The sequence below is a fragment of the Notechis scutatus genome, unplaced genomic scaffold, assembly GCF_049901735.1.
Source record: "Notechis scutatus isolate UNSWTSFEM ecotype Mainland unplaced genomic scaffold, rNotScu1.2 NSCUSCF30, whole genome shotgun sequence".
Classification (NCBI taxonomy): Eukaryota; Metazoa; Chordata; class Lepidosauria; order Squamata; family Elapidae; genus Notechis; species Notechis scutatus.
In genome coordinates this window covers 126,331-153,302 of record NW_028263153.1, presented here as the reverse complement: position 1 = coordinate 153,302, position 26,972 = coordinate 126,331, and the positions used below count along the sequence as shown (strand labels likewise).

The following is a 26,972-nucleotide window of genomic DNA, read 5'->3' as shown; positions in this document are numbered from 1 at the left end:
TAGAGGAATCCCAATTGCAGATTTTGTGAAGAACCCGAATTCCAGATTAGCTGTGATACAACTATAAAAAGGGGGATTTTAGAGTCCCCCTCAAATTATTTCTGGAATATAAACAAGATTCTTATCATACAAGTGTCAAGTTTCAAATACTGGTGTATGGCATTTCAAGCCTTAGATATGCTAAGGAACAAAGAACAAAAAATGAAATAAACACAAGTGAAGGGCACTATCTCCCAGCCATTCTTAATTATTTCAAGTAAAATCATTGACCCAGCTTAGGTATGGAGAACAGTTTGAGCTGTTTTCTAAGTTTGGTCTGTTGGAAACTCTGGATAATTGAAATTCCTCTATATCACATTTTTACATTTCTTTTGATTGTAAGCTGCTCCTTTGTATTCAGGTCTGGCCTCAAGATGACAATGTAGCACTTGGGGAAGAAGATGCAGCCCAGCAGCCCAGCACTGGAGGCAAAGATGGAGAAGACCTGAACAGCCACCATATATTTCCCTTTGGTGCTCAGGTAGGTGGGCACAAAAGTCACCCAGACACTGCAGAAGACCAGCATGCTGAAGGTGATCAGCTTGGCTTCATTGAAGGCCCCAGGGAGATTCCTGGCTAGGAAAGCTACTGTGAAGCAGATGGCAGCCAGGAAGCCCATGTAGCTGAGGGTGATGTAGAACATGACAACAGAGCCTTCATTGCACTGAAGGATGATCACTCCAGGCTGGGAGTGGAAGTCAGAGTCAGGGAATGAGGGAGAAACTCCTAGCCAGATGGAGCAGATGATAATTTGGACAGCAGAGCAAGAAAGGATAATGGAATCAGCCAAACTCTTTCCCAACCATCTCTTCACTTGGTTGCCTGGTTTTGTGGCCAGAAAGGCCAGCACCACCATAATTGTTTTGGCCAAGAGAGAAGAAATGGCAACTGAGAAGATGATGCTGAAAACTGTTTGTCGGAGAAAGCAAGTAGCTTTTCTTGGTTGACCAATGAAGAGAAAAGGAGAGAAGAAGCAAAGCAGGAGGGAGACCAGGAGGATGTAAGAGAGGTCTCGGTTGTTGGCTTTGACAATGGGAGTTTCTCTGTATTTAATGAATATGATTAAAACAAGGCCTGTGGTTAGGAACAGAAGTATGGTGAAACAGACCATGATGTATCCCAGATGTTCTTCATAGGAGAGGAAGGTTATAACTTTGGGGATACATTGGACTCGGTCCTCATTTGGATATTTATCAATAGGACACTTGGTGCATTTTTCAGCATCTGTGAAAAGGAAGAGCAATTTTTTAGAGTCTTTTACATTTCAAGAAAGACCTTCTTTTTATGACAGCTGACATTTTTGTATATTTAATAAAAGCAAAAAAAACAACCCAATGTTTCTTTAATATTCCCTCCTTTTCCCTTTTAAGATATCTGCTATCAGGATCATTTGGCAAGATGCATCTTAACATCTCCACAGAAAGAATTAAGAAAAATATCATTTTTAAAACAGCTATATTTCTAATAGTCTGTGAAATTGGGGAAAAGTTCTAGTTCTTTAATAATAATGTGAAGAATCTTTATAGGAACCTACATTGCTATGAATAATGAGTTAATTTTTCAAGGCAAATTTCCTGTGTCATGTCAGATGGCACTTATTAACATGCTGGATCCATCCCCTCCTCCAAGGTCTTTATGGTCTTCTTCCCTTTAGATAAGACATTGTGCATGTTGTAAATTTTTTAAAAAAACCAGCTAATCTTCAATGTGTTTTGATGAAACATCTAGTTTCATCAAAATACTCTTGATGGATCCACTTCCACAATCCCTTCCAAAGTGACCCACCTTCCTGAGTGGAGATGGTCCCCTCTGGACAAAGAATGCAGTCGTAACAGCAAACTGGCTCTCCTTCTCGAGCCCTCCTGACAAATCCAAGATGACAACTTTCCACACATTTGGACTGAGGCAGAGGCTAATCGAAAAATATAATCAATGCCAAAGAAAATATGTTAAGACTTACTATCTATGGAAAATACATACATACATGCATGCATGAATACATACATATATGTATGTATGTAAAATCTTCATAGATGATGAGTCTTCCTTTTCAGTGCACAGTTTCCCCAAGTAGGACAAAATGAAGCTGACTTCCCAATGGACCAATGGGACCCCCACCTTGGCATGATTCAATTTCATCTGCTTCACTGCAAACATGAATTCAGGCATTAGTGAATAAAATTGCTTTTCTTCTTTGTTATTTGTAATTTGTGTGTAAGGAACATCACATGTGCATTTCTCAAAAATTTGATGGAGATACTGAATTGTAGATGGTGCACAAAATGGGACAATATTAAAGCCTCCCAAGCAATCTAAGAAAATTATAATTTTTTTCTGCTTCCCAGATATAATTCTCAATGAAGGTCAATCTCTTTGATAAGTAGGTTTAGGTCACTTGAAATGGATCCTTAGCATTTGGAAAACAGAGAAGACACCACAGTTTTGATTACCTTGTTGTGCAACTTTAGTTGTGAAATAGCTTCTTGGTTGATAGCAAGTCTCTGTCTTTCAAAGCTCCCCAGAATCTCTTTCATGGGATCCTCCCTGGGGAGAACCAAGAAGCTTGTGAGGCTCAGATCTGCTGCTACATCTCCATTTTGGTCCATGTAGAATTTAAAATGGGAAAGGTTGCAAAACTTGTTCTTCTCCAAAAAGGGGTGGAACTAGAATTGAAACATCCAGAAATTTTTACACAGAAAATTTCATTTCTTATTCAATGTGGTCTCTCTCCACATTTGAATTTTTTTCTTCTACAGTTGTCTAGCTTGCAAATATGCTTAACTACGAGAACAGGTGTTACCCAGCAAAATTTGTTTGTCATATACTGACAAAATTTATATTGAGAAAATAGTCAATTGGTCAATTATTCTAGAGCAAGTAACAAGTAAACTTAACAACAGAACAGACAATATTATTAATCAACTTGAGAAGAACAGATTGATTACCAGAAAGAATGCATTTGTCAAGGAGAAAGCTGTCAGCTTAATATTGTCTCTGGTAGACCAGATGGGAAACATGACCAGATGAGCTAATTCTACTTTATGGTAATGCTAGATTAAACAACTTTGCAAGTCTAAAGTAGAATTCTCCCACCAACTATTTTTCAGCCTGAATTATTATGGAGAACCCTTTCTGAGTTTCTTTCTCTCCCTGTCAACTCTGAAGCGAACCAGCCAGCATCTCAATTGGACAATGTGACTGATTGTTTGGGAAAAGGGGAAACCTTCATTTTTAACCAGGTGAAAACCGCAGGAACATTCAGAGCCGGTTTTCACCAGCTTGTGCCAATATGGTATCTCCAATAAAATTGTTTTTGAGGAACTTGTTTTCCTCAAAAATAGTTCTTCTTTCTATGGAGTGATTACTTGGAACCTCGACATTTTTATTTGTTTTATTTTTATTTATTTGTTTGTCGAGCATGTATTAGTAACAAACAAGTATAAACATGAAATGGATACGAATAACAGGGAACATTAGGATAGGGACGGTTGGCACATTGGTGCGCTTATGCACATCCCTTACAGACTTTTTAGGAATGGGGTGAGGTCAATAGTAGACAGTCTAAGGTTCAAGTTTTTGGGGTTTGGGGAAGAAACCACAGAGTCAGGTAGTGTTTTCCAGGCATTGACCATGTTGCTGAAGTCATATTTCCTGCAATCGAGTTTGGAGCAGTTTACCTTAAGTTTGTATCTATTGTGTGCTTGTTATTGTGTGTCCCATTATGCAGCTGTAGGCTTCCCTAGGCAGCATCTCTTCTCCCTGTCCCAAAACCCATTCTCACATATCATTACATTTCCTAAATGAACGATGAGAATGCTGGTGATATAACTTGATGTCAGTAAAGTACTAATGATTTTTTTTGTGATGTGATTAGAAACCTAGCTGCTGTATGATAGGGTGAATGGGATGGTTATTCAATGGATATAAATTGTCTCAAAAATTGTAAAGGTTTTAATCTTTTTACCTTTCTTGTAAAATTTGGTAGTTGTGAATAACTATCTGTACTTGGTCATCAATTTTTCTCTATTGTTCTTAATGTGCTGTTCATGGGGCTACTCTTGAAGAATATTCAGAAACTTCAACTAGCGCAAAGAGCAGCAACATGGGCAGTTTATGGGGTCCTTAAAGATGATCCATGTTGCACTGCTGCTCTGCAAATTTCACTGGCTGCCAGTCTGCTTCCAGGTGCAATTCAAGGTGTTGGTTATTACTTTTAAATCCCTGCATGACATGGATCCAAGTTACTTAAGAAACCATCTCACCCAGCTGGGACTGGGCTATGCAGCTGGGCCACAGAGGAGGCATGCTGCAGGCCCTATTGGTCAAATAATTCTGGCTGATAGGGTCCAGGAGAATGGCCTTCTCTGCTGTGGCTCCTTCTCTTTGGAATATCTTACCCCTTGAGATGAGATTGGCCCCCACCCTTCCGATCTTCTGCAGGAACCTGAAGACCTGGCTTTGTCAGATGACTTGGGGCCAGGGGTGGGCTGCTGGGGGTTCACAGAGGATTGGGAGAGCCCCTAGCTAAGATTCTGTGCAGTTCGTAGAACCCCCAAATCCCATTCCTGGCTGGCCCCACCCATCCCTCTGCTCCTAGGCATCCCCACGTGGCCTGTTTTGGATGCAGGTAAGTGGAGGGCATGCACAGAGGCTCAGGGAGGGCAAAAAACAGGCCTCCTGGACGTTTGGGAAGGCCCATTTCCAGCTTCCAGAGAGCCTACGGAGCCTGGGGAGATCGTTTTCGCCCTTCTGGAGGTTCGAGGAAAGCCTCAGGAGCCTAGGGAGGACAAAAATGCACCCCCACTGTAGTGCAGGAGGCTGACTAGGCCACACCCACCATGGCCACACCCACCCATCAACCAGGCAGAGAACCCTCTGCTAAAATTTCTGAAGCCCACCCTGCTTGGGGGCCCTAGTGAGGGAGCATCACACCAGAGGTGGATGATGAGTTAAGAGGTAATCCCAGCTGCCTCCTGCACATCCTGTCCCCTCCCTATCTTTTAACTATAACTTTTTTTCATTCTATTTTTATTTATAGATATTTATTTAACATTTTAATGCTGTAAGCTACCCAGTGTTTTATTGTGAGATAGTAGTCAGCAAAGAAACAAACAAATAAAATAATATAAAGTTGATAAATCTCTCTAATGCAAGATTTATAAGACCTCTCAGAAAAAACTTATTTGACCTGATTTAAACAATACCAACTTTTCAGGAAAAAGTATGATTTTCTCACAGAGAGAGATGCGTGACTAAAATACAGTTAAAACTCAAGTAGGACTTGAAAAACCATAATATCTCATATAAGAATGATGCACTGGAAGAAGAATGAGAGATACCAGACTTGATAAGCGTATCTGTGAAAATGATCTCAAAACAATACTTTTTTTTTTGTAAACTGAATGTTAGTTGTCAGTAAGATGCTCATTGAAAGAAGGGGAAAGCTTCTTGGGGGTGCAGTGGTTAGAGTGCTGTACTGCAGGCCACTTCTGCTGACTGCTGGCTGCCTGCAATTTGGCAGTTCAAATCCCACCAGGCTCAAGGTTGACTCAACCTTCCATCCTTCCGAGGTCAGTAAAATGAGGGCCCAATTTTTGGGGGCCATAGGCTGACTCTGTAAAACCTCTTAGAGAGGGCTGGAAAGCACTGGAAAGTGGCATATAAGTCTAAGAGCTATTGCTATTGCTATCCATAAGAATCCCAGGAAGTCGGAATCCTGTTTTGGGGAGATTCCAACTCATCAGATCTCCTTGAAGACACCGTGCTTGGAGAAGACATGGCACAAAACCTGGATCAGGTTTAGGGAAAGGTAAAGAAACCCTGGGAGATATCAAAGGAGCTGCTTTTAGAGTTGAAGAAAGACACACAACAATGGAATGAGTTATGTTCGAGCAGCCATCAATCAGAAAAGCTTTAACTGGGATTCCTGCAGAGAGGGGAGATGGAACTAGATGGTCTCAGAGTCTCCTTCAGATTTATAAAGGTAACATTCTACAACAATAATCCTAAATTCATACATACAGGAATTTATTTTAAATGCATATATCCTTTTTAGAATTAGCAGAGTTTAATTATAAAATTTTAACTCTCATGGTATAAGCTCTATGGAAACTTATTCCTCAAGCAATAAGATTCACCAAATATGTTAGCCTTTTGTAGTATAAGTAGGTTGAACTAGTTTTCCACGATGTCGCCACAATGTAAAAAAGATGTTGAGACTCTAGAAAGAGTCCAGAGAAGAGCAACAAAGATGATTAGGGGACTGGAGACTAAAACATATGCAGGAACTGAGTATGTCTAGTTTGATGAAAAGAAGGACCAGGGGATACATGATAGAAGTGTTCCAATATCTCAGGGGCTGCCACAAGGAAGAGGGAGTCAAGCTATTCTCTAAAGCACCTGAGGGCAGGAGAAGAAACAATGGGTGGAAACTAATCAAGGAGAAAAGCAACTTAGAACTAAGGAGGAAATTTCCTGACAGAACAATTAAGCAGTGGAACAACTTGCTTCCAGAAGTTGTAAATTCTCCAAGGCTGGAAGTTCTTAAGAAGAGATTGGATAACCATTTGTCTGAAGTGGTGTAGGGTTTCCTGCCTAGGCAGCGGGTTGGGCTAGAAGACCTCCAACGTGCCTTCCAACTCTGTTATTCTATTCTTCTATTCCTTCGGATTCCTTCCCCAAAGGAACTAAGATTAATGGATCCATGTTGGGAACAATACCTGCCACGGCTGCAACCTTGGAGCCCCCAAACTATCTTTGCCCTCTTTCATTCTCCTCCTGGATCTGAAGGAATATGCCTCATTCATGACATGGCCCAGAGTCTTAATGAAACTGTAGTAATGCTTGTAAGTTGTGAATGGGATCCTATTACTTTTCCCTTGGGTCTCCAGTGGCATTTTCTGGGTGCATCTTCTCCGGCCTTTCACAGAACAGGTGTGCTTTGAAAAAGAACAATCAAAAGACCGATGTTCAAATTTGGGATCTACAAAGAAATCAGATTCTTTTGTCCTATCTTCTGCTAGAAAAGCAAAGTTCCAAAAACTATGGATGTATTTGAAAAATCTGTGCTGTTTGATTGAATATGTTGTTAAACCTGTAAATATCCAGACTTTCTGCTCAATGGGTCCTGGCAAAGCTTCAAGTGTTAAATAGAGAAAAATAATTCTGTCCCAAGAGGAACCATATTCTGTGAAGTGAACAAAGACATTGACTTGTCTCCACTTAGAGAGGGCATCCTTGATGGGTGCTGTATGTCTACTGGTTGAGAACTGTTGTGATATGGCAACACAAATTCCATTCCTGACAAGCAAAGGAGTAAAAGTCCTCATGAAATTATCTCCCTCTTCTGTGTCTGAAGCAAAGAGATCAATCAAGGTCCATTTGAAATGGAGGAGCAGTTGGACAATTCCTGGATACTGGGTTCCTTCTTTGGGGAGCATCTGGTGAAAAAAAGGGAATTGACTTCTATCACTCATAGCCTCTGAAGCAACCTTATCACTGATCTGAAAAAGTAATGAATAATCCTGTGTTATATCTCAGGTTAGATCAACTCCAACAGCTTTTAATAAATCCAACTTTGTTGTGATGAACATATTAGAATAGATTATTGATTAATCATTGATTAAAATATTAAATATATAATATTAAAAATACTGTATATAAAATGGAACACAAGAAACAAATTAAGTAAAAAATAACAATAAAATTGAAAATCATTTTACTCTATTACCCCTACATGTGCAAATGTCAACTGAAGTGTTTTCTTTTCCATTAAGAGGGTGTATTCTATATAATTTTTGAGAACTGCTGCATCTCTGCTTCTTTACACTGGATGCTTTGTTCAGTAATCTTTTTACCTTCTGCTCCAATTATACAATAGTACGGAGACCTGAGGTTTTTAACTTGAAAGTTTGTCTTTTTTAACAGACACAATTTTGGCAGTCTGTCCATTCCCATAGCTTGAATTTAACACCAATGTTAAATTATACGTCCTGATTTTTGACAAAGATAGAAGGACAACAGCTGAAGTCCTTTTATCCACCCTAACATACTTCTAAGATGCAGTGATCAGGTTTGTTCTAGTAATAATTTGTAGTTTGAAGTTCCAAACATCAGCTGAAAATAACAACATGGGAGTAACTCTAATAAGTCCAAGGAAGCTGGATAATTATGAGCTTTTAATTTAAGGAACAGATATACTCATGACTTTGTCCTAAGTGAGCTCCTTTGATGATTAAAGATCCAAGATTCATTTGCAGAGAAAACTATCCCTAGGTAAGGAAAGATGTTACTTACCAGCAAATAGTTACTTACCTATTGTTATGATGTCACTTTCCAAAGGCCATTATCTTTGACTTTAATTGATTAATAATCAGTCAATTATTATGACAGTAGGAACCAAGTCCTCATAACAGACTACAAGTCTGGCTGGATCTATCACTCACCCACTACTCCCTGCTGAATTTACTAAATAGAGAAATACACACACAAACCTGTGGGACTTTGTCGGTGCCTACTAATGTTGACATCTGGATGGAGGTATCCCTATCAGCTCCATCAACAACAGCCAAAAGGTTTTCCTTCCTTCCACAGCTGTAGTTGGGAACATTGGCATCTCCAGTGGACAGCGTGTCCAGCAAAGCATCAGAAGTGCAAAGTGTGTTAAAATAGTTGTCATAGATTTTGTAACCAAGGGTGCGATTGTGCAGTAATTGGGGATTTTTACTGACCATTTCAATAGTGAAAATAAAGCATAGTATTCTTGACTTATCATAAGTTATACTAGTGGGAAAAAAATTCATGTTAATATCAGCAGCAGCATCAACAATAACAAAATACTTTTTATATTTATTTCCCCCCCACAAACCTATTGAGTCTTAAGCCAAGATTGATCCAAAACCATAGGCAAATCATAGTCACCCCTCAGTGTTTGTTAGTGTTGAGAAGTTGGAATGGAGTTAAAAATCACAAATACATCTTTATTTGTAGGAGTACTAATTTACATAAGCCAATAACCAGTTTGCAAAAAAAAATCCAATCCTTAAAGTAGAATCATCATAAAAGGAATAGGATGTTTCATAGGTGACCTATTAAAGCCATTCTTTTTATTTAAAAAAAACCAGATCATCCTCTATTTCTACAAGGAATAGTCATTGAATCAGAGGTGGTATTCAGCAGGTTCTAACCAGTTCTGGAGAACCGGTAGCAGAAATTTTGAGTAGTTTGGAGAACTGGCAAATATCACCTCTGACTGGAGATTTTACAGTATCCTTCCCCTGCCACACCCACCAAGCCACGCCCACAGAACTGGTAGTAAAAAAAATTGAATCCCACCACTGCATTGAATATCAATGAGCAGTTACAAAGCAAGGAAATGAGCTGGGCAGAGGAAGCTACAATAATCACTACTTTAAACAAAAGTCAGTATTCAAGTCATGAATTCAGAATTGGATGGGGAGAAGAAAATAATGTGGAGTCCTTTCAGTTGTGTTTTTCTCCCCCATCTTTGACTACAAAGATAAAAACTATATAAGTCTGTTCCACAAAATAAGCCAAAAGTCAGCAGCCATAGAAATCAAAATGATTCAGAAAATTAGTCACAGTACTAACAGGTCAAGTCACTATAATAAAAATTGAGAGCAAACGCCACTTCTTACTAGCACTGATGATATTACCCAGATTGGGCAATGAAATATCTGCAAGAAAACAACCAGAGAGGACCGAGGACCCTCATTTCAACCCTGAGCTACAAATATTCTCCTTTATTGAGAAATTAGTCAGTTTTTATAATATAGGAATAAGTGGAGTAAGAAGAAAAGAAGAAGAGTGTTAGAACCGCAAGTGGAGGAAATGCAGATCCATTATACTGACTTACAAGAGAGATTGACTAAAAGGAGCCATGGTGAAAGGAAACATTTGAGGTACTATTGTTGATGCCCTGGAGATTATACCAATGAGATGGTCTTCTGATCTGTAATAATCCCATGGTTTTTTTACATCCTGGTTGTTCAAATTCAGTGGGCATTTCATTCTAAGCTTCCCAGAGACTGGCTGGGTCACCAGCAGCACCAGAAGCAGAAGCAGGAGGCTCATAAGGCTGAATCAATCTCCTTTTTGTTTCTAAAACAGAGTTAGAACAATTCAAAGCACTCTCGCAGGATGGAAATGCCAGTAGCTTTCCTGATTCAAACAGAGACAAACCAAGTTTTACCTGGAGAGGAGAAAAAAGTGCATTCAAGAGTACAAAACTGTATGTCCCAAAAGTTGTGCCGCACAGGCTGTGATTTGTTGCCTTTATCTTTTTCTGTTGCAAGATTTCTTCTGTGTTCCTTTTGTCTGATGTTTATATCAAAGGCAGTTGCTGGAGAGGTAGCAGAAGATGTCTCAAAATCAGGGGTGGTGAAAAATTACAGGGATGGGTAATTTGTCGCCTGGGGATCCTAGACTTCTTCCAGGCCTTCACATGCACAGGGGTTGCTGGAGAAAAGCAAGCTTGTGAAAAGTCACAGATATATCCCTGGGGACACTGTTCTGTAGTGGTATTCATTCTTACTGTCAGGGCATGTCCAGAAAATGATCCTGGAGAAAGATAATTCAACATCCATGGATTTGAATTCTGTTGTCCATCAATATTGTCTCTGGTTTCCAGGGACTGCTGGCAAGATCACTCAGAGCTGTGAAATTGGTGCCACTCTAGACTGGTGCCACTTAACTCTATTGCTGCCTGTCTTCTAAGGCCAAAGAAGCAATCAGTACCTTTGAACACTGCCTAATGTTCAAAGTAGGGCCTGTTTGGGATTTTCATTTTGATGATACCTCCATATACTAATTGTCAACCCGAAAGCAAACCTGGCTGGGGCCATCTTTGAGGCTTCAGGACTACCACTAGATGGGAGGGGGAGGGAAAGAGTTATTCTGAGCTAGGGTTCCTTAGAAAGCATAAAATACAATCTTAGTTCCAGCAAAACCTCTTTTATTTCCATGGCTGTGAATTACATTCATTCACAGCCTGCAAGGCTTCATAAACAGTCCTTCAGGGGAATGTTTATAGACACCCGCTTTATTGCACTTGGAATGCGGCCAGAGAACTAATTGCCAAATGCAGGGCAAGGCCAAACTTGACACAGGGTCAAACAGAACTTTTCAAAGCTTCAATCAACCATATGAACTAATTGCTTCCTGCAAAAACTCAGATCCCATTTGCTCATCTTTTATGTCATATGGGAGGGGCCAATCATCTCCAAGGTGTGGCCTTACTCCTGAGTCGACCCTGCTTTCTCAATTGTTCTTGTCTTCTGGTAGCCCTGCGCATGTGCAGGCTGGGAACTGGTTCCAGAAACTCCTCTGCCTCACTGCTGTCTGAATCTGAAGGCAGCTGATGACTGGGCCCATCCCTGCTTCTGATGCAGAGCCCTCATCCGAGCCCTCCTCAGCCTCCAAGACTGGCCCAGGTTCTTCCCCAACCTCCTTGCCACTGGCTGACTCTGCTGCCAGCTCCGTCACCCACCAGTGGGTCACAAGAATACTTAGTTGGGCTTTTGTCTTCAAAATAATAAGTTTTCCTGTGGGAACCAAGGTCATTCCAACAGGTGGCTGGGAGAGGAGGAGTGAAGTAACCAAGCAATTGGACAGCATCTCAATTGGACCATGTGACTGATGACTTGGGGAAAGGGAAAAACTTTCTCTTTTAGTTAGGTGAAAACCATGGGAACTTTCAGAGTCAATTTTCACCAGTTGTACCAATATGAGATATCAAATAAATCATTCCTTGAGGAATCTACCTGCCTTGGAGTTCTGCTTTCTATGGGTGCATTACCTGGAAGGCTGGCACTAATCATATGTTGGGGCTCATTTTAAAATTCCTTGTGCCTGGAATGAAATTTCATTTTCCAGGTATTGGGACGGGAAGTGAAAGCCTGTCGATTGTATTATTGCCTAAATAGGGAGGAAGTTACAGAGTGGATGTAAATTTTTATTTTTATGTACTTTACACTTTCTGTGTTGTCTTTCTATATTCATGTAGTTAGTTCGAATATTTTTTCTTGACACTTTGTTACATTCCTGTATTCATGTGTGACACATAGATCCTTTGATCCTGTATAGGATTCGGTCCAGTTTCTAGAATTCTAATAGTCCCACTTCATTCTTCTCAACAAATCTCACTAATACCATCCTGGGAAAGAGAGATATGTTTACCTATTCTTAAGAAATCTAAATCTTGGAATAATCAATGTGAATATTTTCCTTAAAATCTCAAGATTATTATCAAACTATTGATTTTTCATATCCCTCTGATGAAATCATAAGTCCTGTAATGTTAACACATCCATAATGTTGGAAGTTGATATCTTCTATAGAGGTATTCCTGACAGCAAGAATTCAATTTGAGCAATGACTATGTCAGTCTTGGAAGGAATATTTTACTTGGAAGCTTTGAGGCTGCCACATTTAGTGACTGGGAATTTGGGAGGAGGAATTTCATGGTGAGGTGGAAGATTAGACTCAACAACACTCTTTCTCAGAAAGCCAAGGACAAGTCACCCTGCACCTGGAGAGGAATGTCTGGAGGAATGTCTCCAGTTGGGATGAAGATTTCATTGGGCCATGTGATGGACTTATGGGTGCAGGGGATGGATCTTTGAATTTCTTTTGGGAAGGGAAAACCCAAAACTCTCAGGTTTGGTTTTCCCCAGATGTGCTAATATGACAACTCTAATTAAATGGAACTTTGAGGAAATGGTTGTCTTGGAGTTTATTGGTTTGGAGTTTGTTAGTTGGAATGCGACAGACTACTGAAGTGGAATGTTCACCAGTACAAGAAAAAACATTTGAAATGGAATGCCTGATGGGGATAGAACAGGTGTTAGGGCTCCAACAAATCCACCCTCATCCAAATCAAAAGTCTCTAGCCACATCTCATAAAAAGTAAATTGGTTTATTAGAAATTGCCATGTTGGTGTGTGGCTGGGTGTAGCCAATACTAAATCACATCATACATTTTCCCCTTGACCCTGATCTTTCCCCCACCCCCTGGATGTGACTTCTCCAATGGGACACGTGCATTTCCAAGAATCATCCATCATGCTCTCCAATAACCTTCTTATGCTCCGACAACTTTGGCTTGCCCCGGTGATTATCTAGGCATTTCAAGAATGCCTTGTTTTCCCCCACTCCCTTTTTCTGGCAGCTAAAAAAGACCAAAGGAGTACCTTTTTAGTTGACATCAGGCTTAACTAATGGCTGTATAACCCATCAAGTAGAGAATCAGTGAATGTGAGTTTTTTGTGCCTGGGAACATGGACCAGAGGAAAGGACAGGAGATGAGTGGCAGACTAGGAGGAGACATAGACAGAAGCCTGAATTCTCTCAAAAATCTCTTTGATCGACTCTATTCTGAAAGTGCTTGAACAACAACAACAAAAAGAATTGCACCCAGATGTCTATGGATATTCTCAGTCAGGTCATGGTTGTCCCAAAGGTGCTTTTTTTCAAAAAGCAACTGGACTTTGTTTTTCCCTTGAAGACATTTTGCTTCTTATCCAAGAAGCTTCTTTCGTTGAGCCCAAACTTTCTAGATCTCCCTTGTTATGGCCTCAGAACAAAAGTCCAAATCACAGTTGGATCTGCAGATCCAGCAGCCACTTTGTTGTGGCATGCTGGCCACTGGCCTCTCTAGCAGCCGAATCAGAGGAGGAGGAGGAGGAAGCACGGGAGTCAGGGCCAGCATCAAGGCAACCTGAGAGCTCTGAGGGGGAAGAGGGAATGGAGCTGTAAGAAATAGAGACAGAGGTAAAGCCAGGGCCATCCATCAGCCCTCAGATAGAGAGTTAATAGCCCCTAAGTCTGGAGGTGGCTGATGAGGAGGAGGAGGAACAGCTGGGACAAGAGCCTGACATGCAGATATAGAGAAAAGCAGAGGAGAGGAGGGCAATAGAAATCTATGGGCTGATCCTTGGGACAGAAAAGCCACTGCTGCTAAAGACACTGGACAGATATATTATCTCTACTGCCCAAAAGATCTCAGTGGCTGTCTTCCAATTCTTCAGGATAAAAATGGAGAATAGATTCCAGGCACTCTTTAATTATTTTGAAGAAAATGCTTGGCCCAATTACTTATAAAGAGCATCTTTGGCCATTTTCTAGGCTTGGCCTTTTGGAACAAGTTTGTTTTTTGTTTATTTGTTTGTTTGTTTTATTTGTATTCTGACTCTGTTATTTTTACAAATAAGGTGACAAACACATACATCACATTCCTCCCCCAATTTTCACCACAAGAACAACCTTATGTGGTAGATTGGACTGACAGAGAATCACTGTCCCAAAGTCGTGCATGTGTCTTTCACAGCTAAGGCAGGCTGTGAACTGACGATTTTCCACTTTGTAGTATGGTATCTTAAACACTGGCCCATAGTTTGGTCTAATATTAGGAATGGAAATTCCTCTGTATCAGATTTTCACAATTCTCCTAGTTGTAAGCTGCTATAAAATTATAAAAATATATTAAAAAGTCATATTCTGAACATTAGAGAGGGTTCAAGATACTGATTATCTCCTTTAATGTTAAAAGACAGGCTATCAGGATTCTAAGTAATACACTCATAGCAAACAGAACTCCGAGGCAGGTAGGTTCCTCAAAGAACCGTTTTATTGGACATATATTGGCACAAGCTGGTGAAAACCATCTCTGAATGATCCCACAGCTTTCACCTAATTAAAAGTAAAAGTTTTTCCCCTTTACCAAACAATCAGTTACAAAACCTTTGCTAGACCAATACTTGAATTCAACTCATATGCCTGGAATCTGCACTGTATATCAGACATTAATACAATTGAGTGAGTCCAGAAGTATTTCATGAGAAGAGTACTACACTCCTCTGCTCGCAACAGAATACCCTATATCACCAGGCTTGAAATTTTGGGCTTGGACAACCTTGAACTACGCCGCCTATGGTTGGACTTAAGCATAGTACACAAAATTATCTGCTACAATGTCCTACCAGTCAATGACTACTTCAGCTTCAACCGCAACAATACAAGAGCACACAACAGATACAAACTCAATGTAAACTGCTCCAAACTTGATTGCAGAAAGTACGACTTCAGCAACAGAGTGGTCAATGCCTGGAATGCACTACCAGACTCTGTAGTTACATCCTCTAACCCCCACTCCTTTCACCTCAAACTATCCACTATTGACCTCAACCATTCCTAAGAGGTCTGTAAGGGTCGTGCATAAGTGCACCATCATGCCTACCATCAATAGAACCTAGAGAGTCAGCAAACCTCATAGCTCAAGGTGGCCTGATCAGGGGTGGGATTCTACCAGTTCGCACCTATTCGCTAGAACCGGTTGTTAACATTCTAAGCAGTTTGGAGAACTAGTTGTTAGAAGAAATTACTGGCCTAATCCTGTAAAGAAGGCAGGAAGGAAACATTCTGGTGTTGCTTACAGAAACTACCTCTCCGTTAACCTTTATTACATTCTTGGCAGGTCTAGACTTCCTGTCTCAGGAACTTCTCTGGAGTTTTTCCCCACTCCTTTGCTGGTGCTTTGCTTCTGTGGAGTGACCATTCAAAGTTACAATGGCACTGAAAAAAGTGACTTATGAATGTTTTTCACACTTACGACTGTTGCAGCACCCCCACAGTCATGAGAGGCCAGGCGAGGAGATGCATGCCTCGATGTGAGTGATATTGAGTTGGCCACGCCCAGCCAGTCACATGACCACCAAGCCACACCCACCAACTAAGCCCCGCCCACAGAACCGGTTGTTAAAAAATTTGAATCCCACCCCTGGGCCTGATCCAACAATCTCAAAGGATATTTCATATAATATATAATTTAATATAATGTGGTGGATTAAGGCTCACTGATGCCCTAAGCACTGACAAATCTTGGTGCCCCCCTTCTTTGTACATACTGTGCAAATGAAACCAAGCTACATAAAAGGTGCCCCCTTTGGGCCTGGTGTCCTAAGCACCTGCTTAGTCTGCTTGATAACAGATAACAGATAATCTGAGTTGGAAGGGACCTTGTAGGTAATCTAGTCCAACCCCCTGCCCAAGCAGGAGACCCGACACCATTTCTGACAAATGGCAGTCCAATCTCTTTTTGAAAGTCTCAAGCGATGATGCTCCCACAACTTTCGAGGGCTAAGTTGTTCCATTGGTTGATTGTTCTCACTGTCAGAAAGTTTCTCCTTATTTCCAGGTTAAATCTCTCCTTGTTCAATTTCCATCCATTATTCCTTGTCTGGCCTTCAGGTACTTTGGAAAATAGTTTGCCCCTTTCCTCTCTGTGGCAGCTCCTCAAATGATTGATACATTGAATGATAATGGTAAATACACCATTGGATAAGACACCATGTTGAAGTATAGCAGAACTTAGTTCCCTGAGGATTGAACTATCTTCCTCCAGCATTATTTTCTAGACATGTCCTGACTGGACAGGACATATCTCTGATTTATTGCTGATATGCTCTTCTCCAGCCTCCCCTTTGCACATGGAGCCAAGGGTTAACTTCAAGATCCTCAGGGAAGAAGTTACTTCTCACTATAATTATCACCATTCTTGTTATTGAGTCATTTTGGGTGATTTTCTTGGATGTAAACAAAGACTGAAGCAACATGGAAGGGATCTGGCATCAGAAAAGGATGCAGTAAAAAAATAAAATAAAGTAAAAGGATAAATTCCTCAGGCGACATTCAGTATAGCACAGATTTTGGATTAGGCAGGGTCTGTGCTCTCGAATGGGCCTTTCTCTCCTTTCAAACTAAGCATTATTTTTTTCTGTGTCTAAGTCAGAAAAGCTTAAGTGGTTTGAATTTCTTGCTGTTGTTTAGAAACAGGAAGAGGATTGATTCAGCTCTGTAAGTTATGCATTTCCTCTTGCTTCTGACACTGGTGTTACCTCAGCCAATTTCTGGGACATTTAAAATGAAGTGCCTGCTAAGGTTCATGAACCCGAATGGAAAAAACCCATGGAGCTTTTACAAGCCAGGAGACCATGTCCTTAGTATAGTAATATGAAACAAAATATAATTTTGTTTCATCACTGAAACAAAAATACCATCTTTATCTACCTATCACCTATCTTTCATCGAGGCTCCTTATACTGATTCTTACTCGTAAGTCATTGAATGTAATGGAGTTGCATTCCTTCCATTTGCAGTTCTAACTGTCTTCTTCAGTTTTCCTTATTTCACTTTCCAATATATTTATACTTAGATACATACTTATGTACATACTTATGACTGTATGACTGTAACCTTGTTGCTTGTATCCTACTGATTTTTATTGATTGTGTCCTAGTATGATTGAATTGCTTATTGTACTCTGTGACTATTATTAACTGTTTACCTTATGATTCTTGACTCTTGATGAATGTATCTTTTCTTTTATGTACACTGAGAGCATTTGCACCAAGACAAATTCCTTGTGTGTCCAATCACACTTGGCCAATAAAGAATTCTATTCTATATTGTAGTACCTGTCTAATTTCTTCGATCGTTTTGATTTTCATTGCTTCCCTCAGTTGTCTTATTTTGTGAAAGAGAAAAAATTCCAAAGATGAGGCAGAATAAAGGCTGAAAGAAGTCCAAATTATTTTCCTCTCCTCATCCAATTTGGAGTTCAGCACTTGAATAATGATTTTTTATAGTAATTATTGAATAGATTGTAGTTGCCTCTGCCCAGCTCAGTTCAATACTTTGTAAAGACTCATTGATATTCAATGCCTGATTCTTATTTTTAAAAAAGACTTGTTTTTAGAATGGCTTTTTTGGACCACTTATGAAAAATCCTCTTTCTTTTATGGTGGTTTTACTTTAGTGATTGAATAATTTTGAATCCTGATTAAAACTAGAACTGCTACAAATAATGATCTATGTGGATAGATATCCATTTCATTTTCTTAATTGTCATAAAATTAAATGCTGGTTGGTGGCTATCATTTGTTTCTGGCTTTGGATCTGAAGTGCTTAAGACTCATTTAGCCTGTGGTCGAAACTTCCGGTTTGTCGGCTTCGCTAGCGGCAGGGATTTGCGAAGCTGCGCGATCCCTGCCGCGCTAGCCGCTTTGGGGCTCCGACCCAGACGGGTACGGAGCTAGCTGCCTGCAGGGGCAGCTGAAGGTTGGGGGATCCGGAGAAGGGTGTGGGGTGTTGCAGACCCTCCCGGCCGGCAGAACCCCTTTTCCCAGGACGGTGCAGCGGCGGTCCGTAATGGCCGCCACAAAGAAGCTGGCAGCCGGGTAAGAATGCGCAGGAGGAAGTGGAGAAAGTGCTTGAGAGGAGAAAGTTTTTCTTGGCTCCTAGGACTCTAAGACATATTTAATAAAATTCCTGAAAAGTATGACTTTCTGAATAATACCTGCCAGAAGAGGAAAAAAGCGGCTGTTTGATGGTGCTGAAAGGATAGCTTTCCCTCTTTTCCTACGGAATAAATAACTGGATGTTAAGAAACCTATTTTTTTAGGTGAAAATTGGTTTTAAGCGATGAGTGGGAAGAGAGAGGATTAAAAAGAAAATATTTGTATGTTAAGACTTTGTTGGAGCAGATGCCTTAAGGATTTGAAGACTAGAAGATATTGCAATAAGACTTTAAACAGATTTGGACTTTCTTTCTTTTTGATTGATATTACCCCAGAAGGAGAAAGTGAGAACTCTGCCTTGGTTTGGACTGACTGATAACTTTGGGACTGTTTTATTTTTTTTATTTTCTTTTGAATATTCTGGTTGTTGTAAGAAGAAAGAAGGGGAAAAGAAAAGAAAAGATTTATAATGGCTCTTTCTGTTGAGGAACTAAGAAAAGAATATGAACAAGCAAAAAAAAATGGTAAAGATGGTGTGGAAGAAGCTTTCCTTTTTTTAGAAATGGCGCTTACTAACTATCAACAAACATTACAACAGATGAAGACAGCAGAGGAACAAGAAAGAAAGGAAGGAGCCATTTTTAATGAATCTCAGAATGTGATCAAGAAAGAAGGAAGAGAGAAAAGAAGAAAACTAAAGGACTTAAGATCTAAAAAAACATTTAAGAAAGGGAAAAATAAAGTGCAAAACCAATATGATGATAGTAAACAAAAGGGAAAAGGAATACGACAGAGAAGGGAAGCCGGTAAGGCAGAGGTTAGAAGAAGGGGGGTAGAAAGGTTTGTTGGGAGAAGAAAGAAAGGGAAAAGGTGGAGAAAAGCTACAATGTTTTGAAATTAAATGGAAAAAAGAAATTTTTTATGGACAATGGATAAAGTATAATTCTTTTTTAAAAAAAAAGATTTTGCAAGGTACATTAGATGAGATGGTAGTATTGTAATGGTTTAAGAGTTGATAAGAGATTAAAATGTTAAAATGTTTAAAAATGATTGGCTTTAAAATTTAATAATAGGGGAGGTTTAGAATACTGTTTTAATTAAAGAGTTTAATAAGATTATGGTATTGATGTTATTATAAAAATTTTATTATAGTATCTTTTTTAATATTTGGATTTATTGTCTAATTATGTACTTAATTATTTTGGATGTATTAGTTAGATAGAATGTACCAAGCAAAATCGGATTGGGTATTGGATATTATTTTAAAGATTAATTTGACTAACTTAGGGGAGATAGAAAGGCATCATACTCTGATTAATGATTTCAGGAGAAACTTATTTTCTTCTTTTTTATGAGGAATGAGACAAAGGGATGATAAAAAATGGACAAAAGATACAAATATAATGATTCAAACTAAGATGATTAATTAAGATAGAATTAAGAAGGGTGAAATATGTGGAGAAGTTAATATAGAAGGCTTAGAATGGTAAATAAAATAAGTAATGATATGTAAGATGAGCATGAATATAATTGAAGTCCATGAAGAGAGAGACACCTGGGTCCAAGTTACTTTTCAAAAGATTTTTTTATGTTTTGTGTGTTGTGTGTATATGTTTTTTCTGGGGGAGAATTAGTAAAACTTGTAGAAATATAGAATGAGAATAATGGTAATTAAGTCAGAAAGAAATAGATGAAATAATAACAATGATATTGAATAAGAGTAAAGAGAAGTAAAGAGAAATTGAATAAGAGGTTTTGGTATGTTATATGGAAACGGTTTAAAACAGAATCATAATTTATCTGACTTGTTAAATTTACAATGAAAAAAGGTTTAAACATGTAATGAATAATGATAATTTGTGTGTTTTTAAAAATTAATAAAACTTGTTTAAAAAAAAAAAAAGACTCATTTAGCCTGTGGAGACAAGGAGAATTAAATTGAAACAAGTATTTTGCTATTTCTATTGTTGATGATAATAACATGAATTTTTTTTTTTTACAGAAGAACACGTACAAATCATTTTAAACTGCTAATCCTGATTTTTGCCATTCAAGCAGTCAACAACAATCTCCAGCTCCTGCACAATCTCACATTAGGTTACAGCATCCACGACAACTATATCAACACACTTGCAACTTCTGATGCTGTGCTTGACATGCTGTCTACTGGAGAAGTCAATGTTCCCAACTACAGCTGTGGAAAGAAGGACAACCTTTTGGCTATTGTTGATGGAGCTGAAAGGGACATCTCCATCCAGATATCTTCACTAGTGGCCAACTATAAAGTCCCTCAAGTAAGTGCGTATGTTACTCTACCTATAGTGAGTGAAGTAGTTGTGGGTGAGTGATAGATCTGACTATATTTTGTCTATGGAATAGAAGAGCTGATATGCACCATGATCAGTCATTGTTGGTATCCTGGCTAGGGATTAGGATTTATAATGGGGAGGGGGCATGGACAAAGCACAAATATCCTCTTATGACACCCTCCTCATTGCTTTGGGGGTGTCTGCTGCACACTTGCTACCAATCAAAGGGTCTTCTGTACAAAGGATGCAGCTGTGATGATAATTTTTCTGGATAATCTTAACCAATAATGATATTTATAATGGTGAACAAATGTGATTTGTGAAAAGAATCCCAATGATCATCTTATCTATATTTGATAAAACATACATGTTTTATTGACTTGTTGGGACTAATCACTTTATTTTTTTTAAAAAAATAAAAACACTACAAGTGCATTAGACAACATGTCAGCTATTTTTCACCCTAATATATTCATGATCAAATTCATCCTAAAAGTCCTGAAGAGAAATGGAACCCCAGAAGAGGACATTTTTGACACATTAAACATATTATGGAGGAAAGTGATAGTATTTAAAATGGAGGCCAGACTTTTGACCAGGGTCAAAGCCCTTTTAAAACTCACTTGCATGACAGTGCTCTTTGGGTTCAATGGAGCCATGAGAAGTAGGATTCATACTCACCAAGGGGAAAACAAAATTTGAACCATTGTAATCCTGTCTACATATAAATGAATTACCAGGACTAATTAACAATTCTGAAGTCTATATGTCTAAGAAGCTAAATATCTATTGTGTCACCATCTTTTATTGTATAATAATACACTGCTCAAAAAAATAAAGGGAACACTTAAACAACACAATGTAACTCCAAGTCAATCACACTTCTGTGAAATCAAACTGTCCACTTAGGTAGCAATGCTGATTGACAATCAATTTCACATGCTGTTGTGCAAATGGAATAGACAACAGGTGGAAAGCATAGGCAGTTAGCAAGAAATCCCCAATAAAGGAGTGGTTCTGCAGGTGGTGACCACAGACCACTTCTCAGTTCTTATGCTTTCTGGCTGATGGTTTGGTCACTTTTGAATGCTAGCAGTGCTTTCACTCTGGTGGTAGCATGAGACAGAGTCTACAACCCACACAAGTGGCTCAGGTAGTGCAGCTCATCTAGGATGGCACATCAATGCGAGCTGTGGCAAGAAGGTTTGCTGTGTTTGTCAGCGTAGTGTCCAGAGAATGGAGGTGCTACCAGGAGACAGGCCAGTACATCAGGAGACATGGAGGAGGCGATAGGAGGGCAACAACCCAGCATCAGGACTGCTACCTCCACCTTTATGCAAGGAGGGACAGGAGGAGCACTGCCAGAGCCCTGCAAAATGACTTCCAGCGGGCCACAAATGTGCATGTGGCTGCTCAAATGGTCAGAAACAGACTCCATGAGGGTGGTATGGGGGCGCGACATCCACAGGTGGGGGTTGTGCTTCCAGCCCAACACCTTGCAGGACCTTTGGCATTTGCCAGAGAACACCAAGATTGGCAAATTCGCCACTGGCGCCCTGTGCTCTTCACAGATGAAAGCAGGTTCACACTGAGCACATGTGACAGATGTGACTGGGTCTGAAGATGCCATGGAGAATGTTCTGCTGCCTGCAACATCCTCCAGCATGACCGGTTTGGCAGTGGGTCAGTAATGGTGTGGGGTGGCATTTCTTTAGGGGGGCCGCACAGCCCTCCATGTGCTCGCCAGAGGTAGCCTGACTGCCATTAGGTACCGACATGAGATCCTCAGACCCCTTGTGAGACCATATGCTGGTGCAGTTGGCCCTGGGTTCCTCCTAATGCATGACAATGCTAGAGCTCATGTGGCTGGAGTGTGTCAGCAGTTTCTGTAAGACGAAGGCATTGATGCTATGAACTGGCCCGCCCGTTCCCCACACCTGAATCCAATTGAGCACATCTGGGACATCATATCTTGCTCCATCCACCAATGCCATGTTGCACCACAGACTTTCCAGGAGTTGGGGGATGCTTTAGTTCAGGTGTGGGAGGAGATCCCTCAGGAGACCATCCATCACCTCATCAGGAGCTTGCCCAGGCATTGTAGGAAGGTCATACAGGCACGGGGAGGCCACACACACTACTGAGACATACAAACACAATACGAACACAATACAGAAGCCTGATGATGGCAGATGAGATTCTGCCGAAACGTTGCTACAACTTTAAAAGCACAACTATAATGAAAATACTTGAACAAAGCTGAATAACATACATGTACGTACCCGTGAAAACTTAAGAAATATATATATATATATATATATATATATATATATATATATATATATATATATATATATATATATATATATATAATATATATATATATATATATATATATATATATATATATATATATATATATATATATATATATATATATATATATATATATATATATATATATCTTTGGTTATTCGGTTTTCTCCCGCGTAAAGATTGGAAGTATCTAGGCAACGTTTCGATGAAGTCTCATTCATCATCTTCAGGCTTCTGTCTTCAGCTCTGTGCTTCTCAGAGTGAATATATAGAGAGAATATATATATATATATATATATATATATATATATATATATATATATATATATATATATATATATATATATATATATATATATATATATATATATTTCTGAGGTTCTCTGGGTTTTGTATGTAGATCTTTGGTTATTCGGGTTTTCTCCCGCGTAAGATTGGAAGTATCTATGCAACGTTTCGATGAAGTCTCATTCATCATCTTCAGGCTTCTGTCTTCAGCTCTGTGCTTCTCAGAGTGAAGTGAGCTTGCAGCTGCTTCTTCCTTTTAACTGCTAGTGGGGGTGTGACTTGATTGGGTGGGGCTTGGCTGTGTTCTCATTGGGTGGGGATGTGTTCTCATTGGTTGGGGGTTTGGCTGTGTTCTGATTGGTTGGGGGTTGGCCATGTTCTGATTGGCTGGAGGTGTGTTCTGTTCAGGTGGGGGCTTGGTTGTGCTCAGGTTGGTCTTAGTTACTGGGGGATTTGAGCTGGTGAGCTCTGATCTTGCTGTTTGGCTTCGAGTTCGTGGTTGTGCTGCATCTTCATGGTGGGGGTCAGTTCGCTTCATGTATGGCTCAGAGGGGTTTGAAGTGGGTAGTGATGCAGCTGCAGTGCGGCTTCTGGTCTGTGGTCATGTGTCATCTTCTGTGTGAGTGTGAGTCTGCTTTTTACGTGGAAGTGTGGTGGTGGCATCTTGTGTGGCCCTCGTGGGTGTGGGTGTGGGTCTGGTGTCATTCATCATGTTAGGTACTCGTCTGTTCATGAGGGCGGGTTTCCAAATGGCTGGTAAGCGGGAGGTGTCATCTCTTTTATTCATGCTGTGTGGGCGTTTTTCTATCTCTATGGCTTCTCTGATTATTCTGTTGTTGAAGTGTTCGGTTTTGGCGATAGTTCTGGTATTTTTAAAGTCAATCTCATGTCCTGTGGCTTTGAGGTGTTGGACCAGGGAAGAGGTCGGTTCTTCTTTTTGATTGAGTTCTTATGTTCTTCAACGCGTGCACTTATTCTTCTGTTAGTTTGTCCAATGTATGTGGTGGGGCAGGTGGTGCAAAGGATTTCGTATACTCCTTGGTTTTCTAACTCGATTTTGTCTTTAGGGTTTCTTAGGATGGTGGATATTTTTCTGTTAGTGCAGAATGCTGTTTTAATGTTGTGTTTTTGGAGGATCTTGCTGATTTTGTCTGTAGTGCCTTTTATATATGGGAGGAGGGCTTTGCCGTTCTCTTGTTCTCTGTCTTGGATTTTGGTTGGGGTTTCTTTTTGGATTAGGTGGGTAATCTTCTTTCTTTGGAATCCATTGGCTGTTAGTACGTTGGTGAGACTGTTTAGTTCGGTTTTTAGGTGTTGTTCATCAGCTAAGCATTTTGTTCTGGAGATGAGTGTCTCGCTACGGAATTGATCTGTGCTGGGTGGTGGTGTGAGAGTGCGTGTAGATATCGGTTTGTATGTGTTTTCTTCTGGTAGATGGTGTGTCCTAGGGAGCCATTGGGTTTTTGTATACCAAGACATCTAAGAAGGAAGTTGATTGTTAGCTTCTGTTTCCATGGTGAATTGTATTTTGGGGTGTAGGCTGTTGAGGTGTGTGAGGAAGTTGTTCAGTTTTTCTTTCCTGTGTGGCCAGATTATGAAGGTGTCATCTACGTATCTGAGCCAGAGTTTGGGTTTGTGATCATATTTTTCTAGAGCTTGTGTTTCAAAGTGTTCCATGTAGAGGTTTGCGATGACAGGTGAGAGGGTGGTCCCATGGGTGCTCCTTCTATTTGTTTGTATTTTTGTCCGTTGTAGGTGAAGTATGTATTGGATAGGCAGTGGTTGGTCAGATCTAGGATGTGCTGGGGGGGTTGTATTTGTTTTGGATGGCTGTCAAGGCTTCTTTTATTGGCACTTGGGTGAAGAGGGATATGACATGGAAGCTCACTAGTAGGTCGCTGGGTTGTAAGTTTTGTTTCTTTATGATCTCGATGAACTGGAATGAGTTTCTTACATGTGAGTTGATGGATTCTGCATAGGGCTGTAGTTGTTTGGCGAGAAATTTGGCTAGGTTTTGTAGAGGTGAGCCTATGGAGCTGACTATTGGTCTAAGTGGAGTTCCTTCTTTGTGTATCTTGGGGAGACCATAAAGCTTAGGGCATCTGGATGATTTCTCTCTGGGTATGATTCTTTGCTGGATTTCTTCCCTGATGGGGGAGGCTTTTATTTTGGATCTGGTGGTCCAAAGAGCTTCCATTTTATGTGACCTCGCATTCCTATGCAACTGCCGAGATCAAAATTTAATTCCCACAAGCTTCCAATTGAAATTCCACACCAACACAGCAGCCACCAAACGCATCCTAAAAAGAACAGAATTGGCCCTAATTAGAAATGAACTTCACACAAAAAGATTCCTCCTAGACCAAATCAACAAAGATCTCCTCACACTTCACCTCAGACTCAGCAACAAGATTCACCCCTTATTTTGGGACAAATCCAAACAACTCGCTGTCTGGAGAGCCGAAACACAGACTACCCTCAAGACAGACACACACACCAACAAACTCAGAAAACTACAACAACGCCAGAAACCAACTCCTCCCCCCTCACAGCCACACATGAAACAAACAGTGCACAACATCTCAGACAAGATCCTCACCGAAACCGAAACCAAGGTCCTTTCAAAAGGATTCAACTTTGCTGTCGCTCCCAAACACATCCCCACAGAAACCATCATATGCGGAGTTGAAACCAGCCTGACCAAAACCAACCCTGATGATGCTAATAGAATCAGACTCGAAATCACCAACATCCTCTGCACTAGCAAACCACCCAAAAGCAACTTATCCAAATAAGAACAAACTGCACTACGTAACCTGAAAGAAGACACCAGCATAATAATCCTACCAGCAGACAAGGGCAACGTGACAGTGGTTATGAACACATCTGACTACCAAACCAAGTTAACCAACCTACTCCTAGACCCCACATACAAACCCCTAAAGACAGACCCCACCACCTACCTAGAAAAAACCACCAAAATAAAATCCAAAATTAAAGCCTCCCCCATCAGGGAAGAAATCCAGCAAAGAATCATACCCAGAGAGAAATCATCCAGATGCCCTAAGCTTTATGGTCTCCCCAAGATACACAAAGAAGGAACTCCACTTAGACCAATAGTCAGCTCCATAGGCTCACCTCTACAAAACCTAGCCAAATTTCTCGCCAAACAACTACAGCCCTATGCAGAATCCATCAACTCACATGTAAGAAACTCATTCCAGTTCATCGAGATCATAAAGAAACAAAACTTACAACCCAGCGACCTACTAGTGAGCTTCGATGTCATATCCCTCTTCACCCAAGTGCCAATAAAAGAAGCCTTGACAGCCATCCAAAACAAATACAACCCCCCCAGCACATCCTAGATCTGACCAACCACTGCCTATCCAATACATACTTCACCTACAACGGACAAAAATACAAACAAATAGAAGGAGCACCCATGGGATCACCCCTCTCACCTGTCATCGCAAACCTCTACATGGAACACTTTGAAACACAAGCTCTAGAAAAATATGATCACAAACCCAAACGCTGGCTCAGATACGTAGATGACACCTTCATAATCTGGCCACACGGGAAAGAAAAACTGAACAACTTCCTCACACACCTCAACATCCTACACCCCAGAATACAATTCACCATGGAAACAGAAGCTAACAATCAACTTCCCTTCCTAGATGTCTTGGTATACAAAAAAACCCAA

General features: G+C 40.2%; 2 protein-coding genes across 2 annotated transcripts in view; one reads left to right on the top strand and one right to left on the bottom strand.

Moving 5' to 3' along the window:
• Positions 1–352: 352 nt before the first annotated feature.
• Positions 353–10,243, bottom strand: LOC113430206 (vomeronasal type-2 receptor 26-like). The gene is made up of 7 exons (XM_087948875.1): positions 9,914–10,243; positions 9,689–9,694; positions 8,532–8,820; positions 6,759–7,541; positions 2,490–2,702; positions 1,825–1,951; positions 353–1,263 (listed from the first exon to the last, which is right to left on the bottom strand). The coding sequence occupies exons 1-7, from the start codon at positions 10,129–10,131 to the stop codon at positions 353–355; spliced, it is 2,547 nt and encodes an 848-aa protein (XP_087805001.1). The 5' UTR covers positions 10,132–10,243.
• The window catches only part of LOC148128518 (vomeronasal type-2 receptor 26-like), a 35,474-nt gene continuing 18,699 nt past the window's right edge, over positions 10,198–26,972 (top strand). Inside the window, exons 1-3 of the mRNA XM_087948874.1 lie at positions 10,198–10,278; positions 10,393–10,457; positions 20,353–20,644. Of these exons, the coding sequence (XP_087805000.1) occupies positions 10,198–10,278; positions 10,393–10,457; positions 20,353–20,644 (438 nt within the window). The remainder of the gene's footprint in view (positions 10,279–10,392; positions 10,458–20,352; positions 20,645–26,972) is intronic.

What these genes read in the sequence shown, in the direction of transcription:
- LOC113430206 (XM_087948875.1), bottom strand. Translation starts at nt 10,131, where the DNA reads ATGAGCCTCCTGCTTCTGCTTCTGGTGCTGCTGGTGACCCAGCCAGTC. An exon ending in AACTAAAGTTGCACAACAAG is followed by an intron (nt 1,952 to 2,489) that starts GTAATCAAAACT and finishes TTTTTCGATTAG; the next exon opens with CCTCTGCCTCAGTCCAAATG. An exon ending in GACCATCTCCACTCAGGAAG is followed by an intron (nt 1,264 to 1,824) that starts GTGGGTCACTTT and finishes TCCTTTTCACAG; the next exon opens with ATGCTGAAAAATGCACCAAG.